General features: G+C 39.7%; 1 protein-coding gene and 1 long non-coding RNA gene across 2 annotated transcripts; both read right to left on the bottom strand.

Annotated features, from left to right (window-relative positions):
- Positions 1–2,410: 2,410 nt before the first annotated feature.
- On the bottom strand, positions 2,411–4,887 carry LOC127073416 (ribosome biogenesis protein BRX1 homolog 2). Its single transcript, XM_051014567.1, has 7 exons — positions 4,768–4,887; positions 4,213–4,291; positions 3,913–4,037; positions 3,447–3,548; positions 3,173–3,241; positions 2,988–3,086; positions 2,411–2,882 (listed from the first exon to the last, which is right to left on the bottom strand). Exons 2-7 carry the CDS (start codon positions 4,259–4,261, stop codon positions 2,751–2,753), a joined length of 576 nt encoding a protein of 191 aa, XP_050870524.1. The 5' UTR covers positions 4,262–4,291; positions 4,768–4,887; the 3' UTR covers positions 2,411–2,750.
- A 1,467-nt stretch (positions 4,888–6,354) lies between these two features.
- Positions 6,355–7,073, bottom strand: LOC127073418 (uncharacterized). The gene is made up of 3 exons (XR_007785746.1): positions 6,821–7,073; positions 6,688–6,739; positions 6,355–6,596 (listed from the first exon to the last, which is right to left on the bottom strand). It is a non-coding gene; the product is annotated as an uncharacterized LOC127073418 (long non-coding RNA).
- Between the last annotated feature and the right edge of the window lie 7,391 nt (positions 7,074–14,464).

Here is a 14,464-nt window from a genome sequence, read left to right on the forward strand (position 1 = left end):
CCTTCTGTAGTGACAGTCGCACAAGCATTATCAATAACAGGGAAAGCTCCATCCTGCATCAGAGATTTTGGAACCATAGCCATTGGACCTTTCAACTGATCCTCCTCAGTCATCTCCAATCCTTTCTTGGCCTTCTTCACCATCTTGACTTTTACAGGACCCTTTCTGGGCGCAGGGTTGACATCCCCCTTCATAATCTGGGCCAAGTTAATGGTCTCGGAGTCCACCATGTCCTGGACGACATGCTTAAAAGCTCTACAGCCCTCAATGTTGTGTCCGGGTGCCCCAGAGTGAAACTCGCACTTGGCATTCTCATCATAGTTTGGTGGCCTCTTCTGCCGTTCTATGGGAATCAATATCCTTGGCCGTACTAAAGCAAGATCCATCAACCTTTGGAACAGAAGGGCGTAAGTCACGGGTGGTTCCTCAAACTGACGATCCTCTTTCTTCTTCTTCACCTGGCTTTCAGCTCTCGGTGTCTTCTGTTGAGGTGGCTGTTGTTGCTGTTGAGCAGGTGGATTGCTGACAGGAGTGGTTATAGTGGCAGCATAAGGATGATAACGATCTTTGCTACGTTCTTTCTTTGCGGGCACACCAACTGGCTCAACCTTCTTCTTGAATGGACCACTGTCGGAGGGTTTCTCTGCTACAGTACCAGAAGGTTTGTTCACTTCGGAGGACGGAGCCTTCCCCTGAACCTTTTCTACTATCAGCCATTTCTCGATCCGTTCCAATCTTTCGGACATGGCTTTCTGTCCCAAGGCAAGCCCTTGCACAACACTGAACAACTCCCTCATCATCTCTTTCAGCTCAAGGATGTCGGCGTTGGGAAGATCCATCAGCTTGGATTTGTTGACCCTCAGCAGGTTATCTGAACAGACGAGCTATGCGTACCGGTTGAATACTGAAACCTACAAAACAGCAAATGGGTTAGTATGACTCACACATGCAATGTCTGTCCGTACTAGGAATATTCAGTCCTCTTTTTTTCTGGTTTCATTGAGACAGATAAAATTTCATCAACAACATTTTGACATCCGGATGTCTCTCAACCGGGGTTTTTTGATTTAAAAATAATGGACCCTGAGTACGGACAGACATGAGTTGAATGCAGATGAATGCGAGATGATATGATGCAAATGCATGAATGCAGGCCCTTGTGCCACCAAGTCATCTGAAAGCCCAACACTTCTCTGAACCAGTCATATCTGTGGGATCAAGTCACCATAAATCCAACTTGGGGGGTTCCGAAATAAACGGAACCGGAGATTATATCACTATCTTCACAGGAACAACCACTGAACGGGTGACAAACGGATCCTCTGAACAAGTACTCCCAACTCAGCCCGGGGATCCGAAATAAACGGAACCCGCTGATAAACCATGGACAGAACTCTGGCGTCCCAGAAATAAATGCCCCATAATTCACAGTCACCATCAGTACCCAGAGTCACCAACAAATCACCAATCAATCAGCAACTGTACCTGTAATGATCAAACCCTCCCCACTCACGGGTGTTATCTAGGCCAGGGTAAAGTCGAGAGAAACGCAGCATAAATAACCTTTCGCAGAATATCATCCTGTGCACACCCGATGTATGCACCAATAATATCCTACCAGGGTCTGAACTGCTCGTGATATCAATGTTCCGCTAAGTGGCGCCATACCACCCGCTTCCCATGAATCACTCTATTCCTAATCATCCTAGATTTTCACTCATGGTCTGGGTATTGGACCTTTTACCTCAACTGACTCCCCCCCACACAGAGAAAAACAGACAGCCAGCCAGTAATGAATAATGAATATGAATGCAAACATCAATGCACACAATCAATGCAAACAATAAATGTACATATATACAATGAATGCAATAAAATACAACAAGTAGAAAGCAACCAAAACCCTAATCCTAGAGAGCGCTAGGAGAGACTCGCTCAGGGAAGATGGACCAGCAGACACTACTAGAAAAACTGTTTTTAGCGTCGGCCATTTACAGACGCTAACGGTGGAAAAACAGACACTAATATGTGGTTAGCGTCGGATTAGCGTCGGTGTCGGGCCTTGAATAAAAGTTGCGAAGCTACTGTGTAACATCGGCTAAAGATACACCGACGCTACGTAGCCTCGGGGAGACGGAGGCTAAAGCGGACACTAATGGAACCGACGCTATGTTGTTTCAAAACCATGAAAAGTCAATATTATGTTTAGCGTTGGCCGGTCCGACTCTAAAGTCAACAAAAAAAGTCAACAGATAGCGTCCGTGTCACCGACACTAAAGTCAACATAGAAAAGTCTATACTAATATTTAGCCTTGCATACACCGACTCTAAAGTCAACAAAAAAGGACAATAACGGGTTGCAACATGACTTCCTTAAGCCAAATAGACCCTAAGGAACACATTCAATCTCTTCTTATTTTGTTAAACAAGCTACTAACTCATTAAAGGAAGTCAATTGTTTATTTATACTAACATCCAAGCATTTTAAGAATATAGTTAGAGCATAAGGAAGAGTAGAACAAATCCTGAAATAGTCCCCACATGAATAATTAAAGAAAACATTACAGAATCATGCTTGTCTATCTTCTATGATACAGATCATAGTTAGATGGTAACATAGAAGTACATCGTAAATCTCCAATTAATTCTCAAAATCAAAACCACTTTAAAGAATGGAATGCCAACCAATACCACTCTAACGTGAATAGCCCATTCGTAAACTTGGTGAAAAGAAGCAGGTGAATTTAAGTTTAATCTTTCCACATATCTGCAAACTCATCAGGCTCCAGCGGATTTGCCATCTCATGCCTTTTCCTCCTTGTCTTTGCTTTGACCTTCTTTGCAAACGTTCCAGCCTTTTTCTTCTTCTGCAAAGCTCGAATCTACAACAACCGACATAAAAGGGTTAAAAACACAAACAAGATGTAGTTATTCAGTTCAAAACTAGAGAAACTAAGAGTGTGAATTGAGAGCATGTTGGTTGGTACCTGGTTTGGCGACACATAGAATGGATTCTCATATAGAGTTGGACCTCCAAAACTGCCACCAAATATTTTAATTGGGTTCAAGCAGAACCGTGGACCAACCTAAGCACAAGTATTTGCACAAATAGGTAAGGGAAATTTTAGGAATTGACAAATCAAAATATAAATCGATAAACAAGTTTACAGACCTCAATTAATGTCATTTTATCAAGGCCTCCTCGAGGTAATTTGTCTGACTCATTATGAGGAACAGAGATCTGCATGGGAATAAAGTGGTTTATTATTTAAAATAGCCAAATAAACATCATGAAGCGGAATGAGACAAGCATTCCAAAGCTATGTTCGCAAAATGCAAGTGTACTAGCAGAAAATGATACTTCTATCTTATTTAGTTTATTAAGACGCCTCTAAACAGTACACCAATTATTTATATTTAAATCTTGTGCAGATGCAAACACAAACCTGATAATTTCGGAACCAAATGTGGTCGTCAACTATTGAGAATACAAAAACATGGTCATGAAAAGGCTTAGCCTTTCTATGGTCCTTTGGTGTTTCAAATATCTGAATGGAGCAAAGAAAGAGTATGTCAGCAATATCAAAATTGTATATACTTCTATTATTTTAATAACCAACCAACCACTGACCCTACTCATATATATCTCAGGTAAAAGAACCAAATTTAGAGAAAATTGTGTACAGGAACATTTGAATGGGTCCACATCCTACTCTGTTTAAACTATGACAAGAGTCGAACATAACAATGATAGAATTTCTCATGTAAACAGTTGACAGCTTAGGAAATCCCTAAGATATATAACAAGTAACAACTACACTGCAAAATCAGATAAACAACAGAAAAGTGCAGATCAAACAAATTTTTAATCACACCGGCAATTCATACCAGCACAAAGCACCAAACTAATACCTGTAATAGCATCTCTTTCAACAGTTTCCAGTGTGCATCTTTTTCAAAATTTGATGAAAATGTCAAAAGTGGGCGGGAAACTTTTAGATGATTCCCAGTTAGCTTCAATTCCTCCATTGTGTGCACTGGAAAGTAGCGAGGGTAAAAGAGAAACTCGTAAAATAGCCTCAGAAAAAGCGAGTTAAGCATAATTCAAAAAGAAGAATGAAGAACTAAATACTGATCCAAGAAAACTATATAATTAACAACTAAATTAGTTTCTATAGTAACATGAAGATAACAATCAGACGAGAATATTACCGGCACTAACTAAAAATTTAACAGATGGGCCATTCGGGCATTTTGACATCCAGAGATAAAGATCTTTTGCCTTCCTGCACTGAAATTCATATATACAGAATGGAATAGTAAGACAGTTATCCAAATGTCACAAGTTGATTAGACTTGGTCAAGATTAAGAACTGGAGCTCAAACTCAAGATTAAGTGCAAAATAGTGTCCCAACCATCCTATTTCAAATTAAACAAACAGCTTAAATACAATAGAAAAGTCAATTTGGGAGGGAAATTCAAGGAGTACAGGTATGCAGTATGCTATACAATAAAAGTTAATATTGATAAAACAAAAATCCATAAAATATACAAGCGAGAGAGAGAGATGCTATGGGTTTGAAACTACCCATCAACGAAGCATTGCATCTAATCTAACTAAATCACAACATTTGCAACAAATAGAATAGTTGCTTACACCTTGCATATGCAGTAAATTTTCTAACTCAACAACAGTAGCATAGCTCATAAATAATCCAAAGTTGGCACTGAAAAACCTAATAGCCTAAAAAAGTTAAAAAGAATACCTCGAAAAATAAACAAGACGAACAATTTTTGAGCTCAACGAGCTCGTTCAATGTGGCCCCTTTAGTTTCTTTTGATTCAACTTTGTTATCCTTCTTGCAATGAGGCAGAAGCGATACAATGTTCAAAGAAGCCGCAAAGTTATGAGAGAGTGAGGTTATAGTCATTTTTCAATTCTGTTTTCCTAACTAATTAACTCTCACAATTTTCACTTAACCGAAATTTAACAAACATTAACAGTCATAACAGAATTCAAAACAACCTACTAACTGATAGCAGACTTAACTCAAGTAAGAAATCTAACAGAAACTTAACTCCATCCTAACAGAAATTCAGTAATCACCAAACAGTTCGCTAATAGCAGTCCACAATAAAAGCATATCATGGTTTCATTTAAGTCATAACAACTCAACATTAACATTAACAGAAGCAAACTATTAGACTTTCAACAATAGTTCACAGCTGACATTACTAATAAGTAATAACACATTCAACTAATTAATTTCCTAACACTTAATTAGCTAAGAAGTTCATAACAGAATTCCACTTTCACTAATAACTAACTTTGTTAATAGAAACTGAACCTCACTAACCAACTTCTAACTTCCAGGTTTCTTCAACAACCGCTCCGAAAATAACAAACTTCAAAACTCCTCTTCCCAACCTATAACAGAACTGAACCTTCACTCTTCACAACTAACGGAACCAACTAACAGAACCATCATTCTCTCATGACCAAAATCAACTAACCGAATTTCACAACAAATTCTAAACCGTTACCTAACAACTTTTCCTAACAAACTTCTCAAGCAAATCACCTGCAAACAGAATTGAAAAATGACTATAACCTCACTCTCTCATAACTTTACGGCTTCTTCGAACGTTCTAACATAAATCACCATTCTAACCTCTTTGAACCCTATATCGCGAATTCGTGGAATGCACAACAGGACAACAACACAAGACAGAACAAAGGAACACTTCTCAATTGCAGTCACTAGAAGCAAGCAAAGCACTAACTAAGACACATCAACAACAGTTAGAAAACAAGCACTAATAATCAGGTCACAAATATATAGCAGACACACAGATTGTTACAAATGGCTGATACTGGCACTGCAACTCACATCAGAAATCAGTTATGGAATGCAGGCACAGCAGATAATTCAAGAAGCACAACAGCCAAATCAGGTGGCACAATGAAAACATCACCTTCAGCCTGAAGCAAGGAAGGCTCAACAGCAAATATCTCATCAAGAACAGGACAATCTAGAGCATTAGAGGACATACATCAAGCAACAAAAGGGAAACTAAACTACAGATATGAGTTCATCTATAAAGCACTCAAGCAGCCGCATCATCAATACACAATGCAACAACTGGAAATTACTCGGAGGCAACACCATCAAGAGAACCACATGAAGGACATTCAAGATAAGAGGAAGGATGAAAACATGCATCAATATCATCAACATACCAGAAACCTTGGTTCCACAAAAACAAATCTAAACCAGCACAAACTTTTTCAGCTCTTTTAGTTTGACCCCATAAGAAATAATTAAGCAGAACTTAGGAAATTCCATAGCCTCCTCATAACCACAAAATCAATTCATAAATAATTCTCAACCTTGAGAAATACTAACTGATGCAAACACTAACTATTGCAAACACTAACAGTTCAGTCTGGTTCCAAATTAACATAGGGATGACTAACCTTGAGAAAGAGTTGTCTTTGCAAAATCCCGGATGATATAGTGCTTCGGTTCCAAATTAACTTGCATTCAACAACTGCTTACTGCCTCCACTAAGTAAGATGAGCATTCTTGAAAACCTACATTCAGAAAACCAATTAGCAAATAATTTGATTTTTGTAGTTTCAGACTTAAAGGAGACTTCAAACATATTGGGAAACAATACTAAACTTGCAAAGAAAAGTTGATTCCAGCATCCACAAAGCCGATAGTTCTGGAAAACCTACATTCAGAAAACATAAAACATTCTCATACTCATTAAACCAAAACTCCATGGAAATCACTTGAGATGAATATGCATTACCTTTGATGATTCAGAAACCCTTTAACGAGGGATTTTGAATTAGGGATTCTTCAATGGATTCACGGATTAGGGATTCACGAATCGGTTCACGAAATTGGGAAAAAACGGATTCACGATTTAGCATGGAATTAGGGTTTTCGTGTTGTGAAATGAAATGGAGGGAGAGTGAAAAATGACGAGGGAAAAGGAAAGAGGGAAATAAGCTGTCGCGCAATTTTTGGTCAGAAATAGAAAATTCCTTAGCGTCCGCCAAGCGGACTCTACTTAATAAATAAAATACTTAAACCTTAAATATATATACATATTATAGATAAATAAATGGAAAAATTATATGTTATAATAATAGCGTCAGCTACGCGGACTCTAAGTAAATAAATACTAATTAAAAAATAATGCTACTAGATAGAGTCGGTCACACCGACTCTAAATAAATTAATCAAACATTCTTCAAAGGTAACATAACAAGTAGTGTCGGTTTTGCCGACACTAATAAAAAAAATAACTTGTCTTAAATGATGTACGTAGATAGAGTCCGTTAGTGTAGGCTTAGCCGACACTAATAGTGTCCGTGTCGGTGGCCGACTCTAAACCAGGAGGCTAAAATGACTTATTCTAGTAGTGAGAGGTCAACTTCTCTATATCCCCAGCAGAGTCGCCAGCTGTCGCATCGCGCGAAAAACCGGCGGGAAAACAAGAACAACAGAGCCGCCACCGTGCGTTATTTATCCCAAAAGAGGGAAAGGAAACGCTCAGAGTAAACCTGGGAAAGAACATGGTCTCGCGACCAAAGAGAATGGGTTCGGGAGTCGGTTATGCGAAGGGAAGGTATTAGCACCCCTACGCATCCGTAGTACTCTACGGGATCCACGCACACTAGAAAGGAAAATGGTTGCTAAAACACTGCTCAAACTCACACACACTGGCTGAAAGGGACAAAAGAAACTGACTGAAACTGACTCGGCAGGATACCGCATCCTGGGCCTACTTAGTCTATCAGGCATAGACATCAGAGTCGAAGTAGTTCGGACTGGGGAGACGACACATGCTCGCTAGGATATCGCATCCTATGCATACGTATCTTCTCGGACGAGAGAAGAATCAGAGCATTCGTAGCTCGGCTGACACGCGCACAAACAAAACAAGACACAGGCAAACGTGGAGCCCGACTGCCAATCACTGGACTTACATCAGCATCCGAACCAAACACACGCACACTGGAACCTAACTGCCACTCGATGGACTTACATCAACTTCCAAGCACACAACGACACAACAAGTTGATAGGGAGTCGGGGACTCGAGCCTATAACTGTCAGGCACACACTCAAACAGACAGACAACAAATTGCTAAGGAGTCAGGCACTCGAGCCTAGCAAATGTCAAACAACACACACAAAAAAGAAAAAGGGCGCCCGGAGAGATCAGCTCAATCTCCTGCCTACATACTTCATCTGGTATGAAGATCAGGGCGATGTAGTTCCCCTACGCAGGGACAAAGGTTCTAGCCTAACCAGAAGACAGAGGGAGACACAACTCTAGGGAGACTACGACTCGAGCCTAGATGTTGTCATGCAAAATCAACCCTAAGTTATGGTTTCTAGCTAAATGGCACAAGGGCCAACCTATCCTAAGCAAACACAGGAGAAGCAAGGTCTCGATTGCAACTAGGGCAAGAGACAGGGGATATCTCAATCACAACAGGGGTGAGAGAAAAGAGTTAGTGTTAGTGGTTAGTCAAACTCGACAAGACATCGCGTCTCGCGCCTACGTATCTCATCTGGACATGAGAATCAGAGTTGCCGTAGTTCGGCCAAACAACTCTAAGCATGGCTCACACCGGGAGCAAGCCACACACACTTGACTTTGCACAAGGGCGAGTCAAGCAAAACCTAACTTGCACAGGAAGCAAGTCTAAACTAATCCTAACTTGCACAGGAAGCAAGTCAAACAATCCTATCTTGCACAGGAAGCAAGTCAAACAATCCTATCTTGCACAGGAAGCAAGTCAAACAATCCTACAAGCACGGATAGCACACGCTATACACAAACAAGTGGCTCAAACACGGGTTAGGTTTTAGTCGAGGGGTCATATCAACCTCAACAAACAAACCTCTGGAATGGGGTGAGTGTTGCTCTTAACCTTGCCATCGAGGGGCTAAGGTGAAGCAGATGAAAGGTGAGTGAAGATAAGACTTCACAGCTCTTATCCCTGGCCTGGGAGAGCTCAAGACAAGAATGTGTGGGTTCAGAAAGTGGGAACCCTTCTACACATTTGAAACTGACTCAACTGTATAATTGTACAAGATCTTGGGTTTGTATCTGCAATGCATCAACACAGTGGTGTGAGCAAAGCAGATGACACACTGAATAGTGGGGGATAGATTGCATATCCCTACCTTCCACCAATTGCCTCTTCACTTAGGAGGTCTTTGACTCTGTACAAGGACAAAAGTAAACATCCACAAACATTTCCTCTTAAGGAGGACTTCAGACAGTTGCCTGGCCAAGTAACAGGCCAGGTCTTCCAGACTACATGAAGTAGAAGAGACATACCTCAATGCAAATTGCTTATACAAGCAAAGCAAAGCAAAAAGTTCACAAGGAACTAAGCAACTAAAGCACCTGAAACAGCCAAGCAGATGTTAGTATGCAACTTCAAACAAAACAAACAGAAACAGACACCAACAGTCAATTAGGGGGCACAAGGATGTGCAAGGCACAAGGCTTATGGCATGTGAGCCAAGCCACCTATAAAACAAAGAGGTTAGACAACAATATTCAAGCAAGCTCAGTCAAAAGAATTGGTCTCAATGGCCATTTGATGGTCAACCTGAAATCACAAACTCAAAGGTGAGTAGCAGGACCACTAGGGCAAGCCTAGGGTCAAAAAGTGAATGAGAAAGTCCAAACAGCAAGGGTCAAGTATCCAAAATCATGTTCAAAACACTAGGAAACACAACCAATTGGATTCACATCCATATCAATCACTATCATCATTTCATGAGCCATTTAGGTCAAAGCATGGCAAACAGAAGCTCACAGAAGTCAACAGAAAGACTTGCATCAAAAGCAATCTAAAAATTTTCCAAAAATCATCAAATAAATCATGATCAAACCTAACACATAGCATGGTAAGCATGTCAAATTTCATCCCATTTGGACAAGTGGAAGGCAGTCAATGAAAATCAGAAAGTCCAGGCAATTTTGAACATGCTTAAGGAAGTCAACCAAACATGTATCAACTTAGAAAAATCATAAGTCAAGAATGGTGTATGATAAATGAATGGGATCAAAACCATGGCAAAGATGAGGATGTCTAGTTATCTCATGTAAAATTTCATGTCCATCTAATAAAGTATGAGAATTTCACAAATGAAATGGGAACATGTGTCACACAAAGTCAACATTTGACTAGGCAGGGAAGGAAAATCTCAAACAAATGGAAAATGCCACAAATAATTCCAAGAAAATTCACATGTAAACTAGACATACAAGAGTAGGCCCATGCAAAAAATCAAGTCATTTGGAGGTCAAGAAGCATGGCAGTGAAAATCATGAAGTTGGTCATCAATGGTGTGACACAAATTGTCACACCCTAATTCAAAAAATCATATCTCACAAACCACAAATGATAAATTCACAAACTTTATACCAAAATCACCATGAGTGTGTCTAGTTTAAGCACAAAAAATTTGGGAACCATTGGATACATTCTCATCATTTCACAATTGATTTGGCAAAGTGTACAAAATTGGGTCACATGTCACAAACCCTAAGGCCATTTAAAAACCACTCATCCAAAAATTCGGGAAAAATAATGAAAAAAAACTAGGGATCATGATGAAGATGATGCAAAAAACCCCATGATTTTTGGATTGAAAATGAAGCATTTGTGATTTTTGTAAGATGGCCATGGCAAATGAAATAAAAATTGCAAAATAAATGAATTAAATTGATTTGTTAAATGGGGAATGGCAAAGCTGTAATTCCCTGGGCCACTTAATCAAACGCGGTCGTTTTGGCCATTGCAGGGAAATGTTTTGATTGGCTCTGGGTTAAATGGCCACGCACACGTGAGGAAAGAGGAAAAAACTGGAAAATGGCTTTGGGGTTTACTGTAGCAGCAAGTACATCATCTTCTCAAAACCGTGTTTTTCATAACACTTCCAGAAATTCAAATTGGATGCACACAAATGTTCATCTAATCATGGCAAACAAGAATCCATCAACCATTTTCATTAAAACCTTGTATGTGTCACAAATCGAGCACAAACATAAATCAACATCAAACTTGTTTTCAGCATAACTCGAGCAATAGTCAATCATTTTCAAAAACAAACATACCACGAGACTCAGCATGGAGAGACCTTCCAGAAACATCTCATGATTTTTGAAATAGAGAGGGTCGAAATCTTACCTATTTTTGAAGCAGAATGAAAAACAGTTGTTGTTTGGTCCTTTTAGCCTGAAACAGATGCTCCTTAGGTCCTCTAGTGATGGATGATGATTGGTGTTTGGCTTGAAATGGCCTGCAATAGCTTTAAAAGAAACTCTGCCATGGATGAGATGTGAGGAAGAACAGCCATGGAAAAGGTTGTACAGTTGAAGAATGGTGGTGAGAATAGGTTTACAATGTAGTTTGGATGATGTCTAGGCAAGGCAAGGTTTTGTCCCTTGAGAGTTTCTGACAGAAAGTTGAAAAATGCAAAAATGGATTTTTAGAGAATGAGATGAAGTTGGCTTGTGTCTGTGTTATGAGGCTGCTTCTGGTTTCATTGCTGACAAGAAATGATGGAGGAATGTTGAAGCATCAATGCAAAGGTTAGCTCTTTGGAAGTTCTTTTACTGGTTTTTGAAGTGGCCAAAAGCAAGGTGTAATTTTGGAATGAGTGAATCAATGCAATGTTGGTTTGATGATGTTAGTGTGTTTGTCCATGACAGGAAATGCATTTGATGCTTGTCACAAGCCAGGCCAGGTTATTGTGTTTGGACAGAAGAATGCAAAATGGCCAAGGTGACTCAAGATTTTCTGCTGCAGTGGAATGGCTTGGTCATTTTAATGTTTTGCCAGAAAAGTTTGGAATTCCAAGAAGATAGCAAGGTGAGGTTGGAGAAGGAGTGGAAGTGTTTGGTCTGCTACTGGTCTTGGACAGGAAAAATGCAAGGTGAGGGCAAGGTTGGTCTGTGGCTGCCACTGCCTTTTGTTGACAGGAAAATGGGAATGGCCAATGTGCTGTTCTATGTGATTTTGCCAGATTTTGCTCTTTTGGTATTTTGGACCAGGTTTTGACAGAAAAAATGCAAGGCAAGGTTTGGTGCTGCTTGAGTTTAGACAGATGAATCTTGGCCAAGAATGAAGTGTTTTAGAGAATGGAAAGTCTGTTGGTCTTTTGCTGCAGTTGGAGGTGGTTAGTTGTTGCTATTGGCTTTTTCATGACAGAAAAGTGATTGTATCATTTACTGTTTCTTTGTATTGTTTGTAATGGCCAAAGTGGTTTTTTGAGCATGAGTCCATTTTTGTTTTTTTTGTGTGATGGCTGCTCTTAGAATTGTTTTGACAGAAAAAGATCAAGTTCCTGCTGTCTTGTGGTAACAGCATGGCTTATGAGATGTGTTGGTTACACTTTGTCCTTTTTCTTCCTAATTCCAAGCAAACAAGCATGGCCTTGGTCTTGCTGATTTTTGGCTGCAAAAAGAGGCTCTAAAATGACAGAGAATGGCCTCTAAAAACTCTGTTTTGATGAGTACAAGGCATGGCTAAAATGCAAGTATGGATGGCATGGTGTAATTGTACTTTTATCCACATTTCAAGCAAGTTGAAGAATGGCTTCATGTACTGCATAATTGAGCTTGCAAACACACTTAAAATGATATTCCTGAGCTGTCCCAATTGGCCAAATGTAGAAAAAATGTTTATATCAAAAAGTCAACTCTTGGTCAAACTTGCATTTAAATGAAAAAGGTCAAAATATGCCATTTTGATTGGTGAAGTTTTGGCTCATGAAATTTATATTTTTGGAAAGAGGGGATCAAATGTGACTTGTAGGAAAAAACCCCACCAAAATTGGCCAAACGGTTTGAGAGATATGGCCCTTTGAAGTTCAAGATTTTCTGAAATCGATTCGATCATAACTTGCCAACCACACATGGGAATTGAGAGTTCTTGGACTTTTTGGAAATGGGAGAACAAGATCTTCAACTTTCATGTTGGGCAAAAATTCATTTGAAGCTTGTATCATGATGTAAGTTTGAGGATCAAGACTTCCCATTTTTGGTAAGTTTCAGTTACAGGTCCAGTTTCCGTTTTTGGAAATTTCTGATCTGGCTTCAAATTCTTCCATGATGGTGTTTGGCATGATATATGATGACTATTTGGCCATGAATGAGCTCCCACAAACCAATTCCAATCATCAAATCACTGATTAAATGGACAGTTGACCAACAGCTGACTTTTAGGGTTTCTGCCTGACTGAGCCTCTTCTGATGAATTCCAAACCCTAATTCCTTGAGAACTTGACTTCAAATGATGTCCCAAGTTGTATGAACTCTTGATTATTGATCGTGGTGCCCAAATTCCACAAGGATGGCCACCATCCACTGCTTTGACTGACTGTTGACTTTCTAGGGTTTTTTTGACTGTCTGTGTATGAACTGATGACCTCTGAGCCTTCAACCCTTGACTTTAACACTTAAAATGAACCTCCAAGTCATGTGAACTTGTTGGACAAACCCTAGGGCCTTGGCTCAATGAAAATTGTGCTTGCTTGCTTGATTGACTGATCAGGAGATTAGTTTGACCTGATTCTTGACTGCTTGCTCTTGAGGCAACTGAGGGACAATGCAAATGCTATGCAATGGATCATGATATGTTATGACCTAACATGAAAATGTATGTACAATGATAGGTGCAAATTTGAGGTGCTACATCACCCAAATAGAATCATTACCTTTCACCGTCCTCGGCAATCCCGTCACAAAATCCATGGAAATGCTATCCCACTTCCATTCAGGAATCTTCAAGGGTTGCATCATACCTTCCGGTTTCTGATGTTCAATCTTTGACTTCTGACAAGTCAAACAGGCATACACAAACTTAGCAACATCTCTTTTCATACCAGCCCACCAAAACAACTTCTTCAAATCTTGATACATTTTAGTTGCACCTGGATGGATACTCAATCCACTCCTATGGCCCTCTTCAAGAATACTCTTTTTCAATTCAGACACCTCAGGAACACAAACTCTACCTTTAAATCGCAGGATGCCATTCTCATCAATCTCAAAATCACCACCATTACCCTGGTTAACCATAGTAATATGATCAACTAGAGCGACATCAACTTGCTGACCATTCCGAATATCTTCCAGAATTCCACTAGTCAACTTCAGCATACCCAACTTTACACTATCAGCGGAAACTTCACAACCCAAACTCATATCACGGAACTGTTCAATTAACTCAAGTTCCCGAACCATCATCATAGACATATGTAGAGACTTCCTACTCAGCGCATCTGCAACTACATTAGCCTTACCGGGATGATAACTCAATTCAAAGTCAAAATCCTTCAGTAATTCTAACCACCTTCTCTGCCTCATATTTAACTCTTTCTGATCAAACAGATACTTCAGACTCTTGTGATCA

Source organism: Lathyrus oleraceus, chromosome 4 (genome assembly GCF_024323335.1).
Source record: "Lathyrus oleraceus cultivar Zhongwan6 chromosome 4, CAAS_Psat_ZW6_1.0, whole genome shotgun sequence".
In the NCBI taxonomy this organism is placed as follows: domain Eukaryota; kingdom Viridiplantae; phylum Streptophyta; class Magnoliopsida; order Fabales; family Fabaceae; genus Lathyrus; species Lathyrus oleraceus.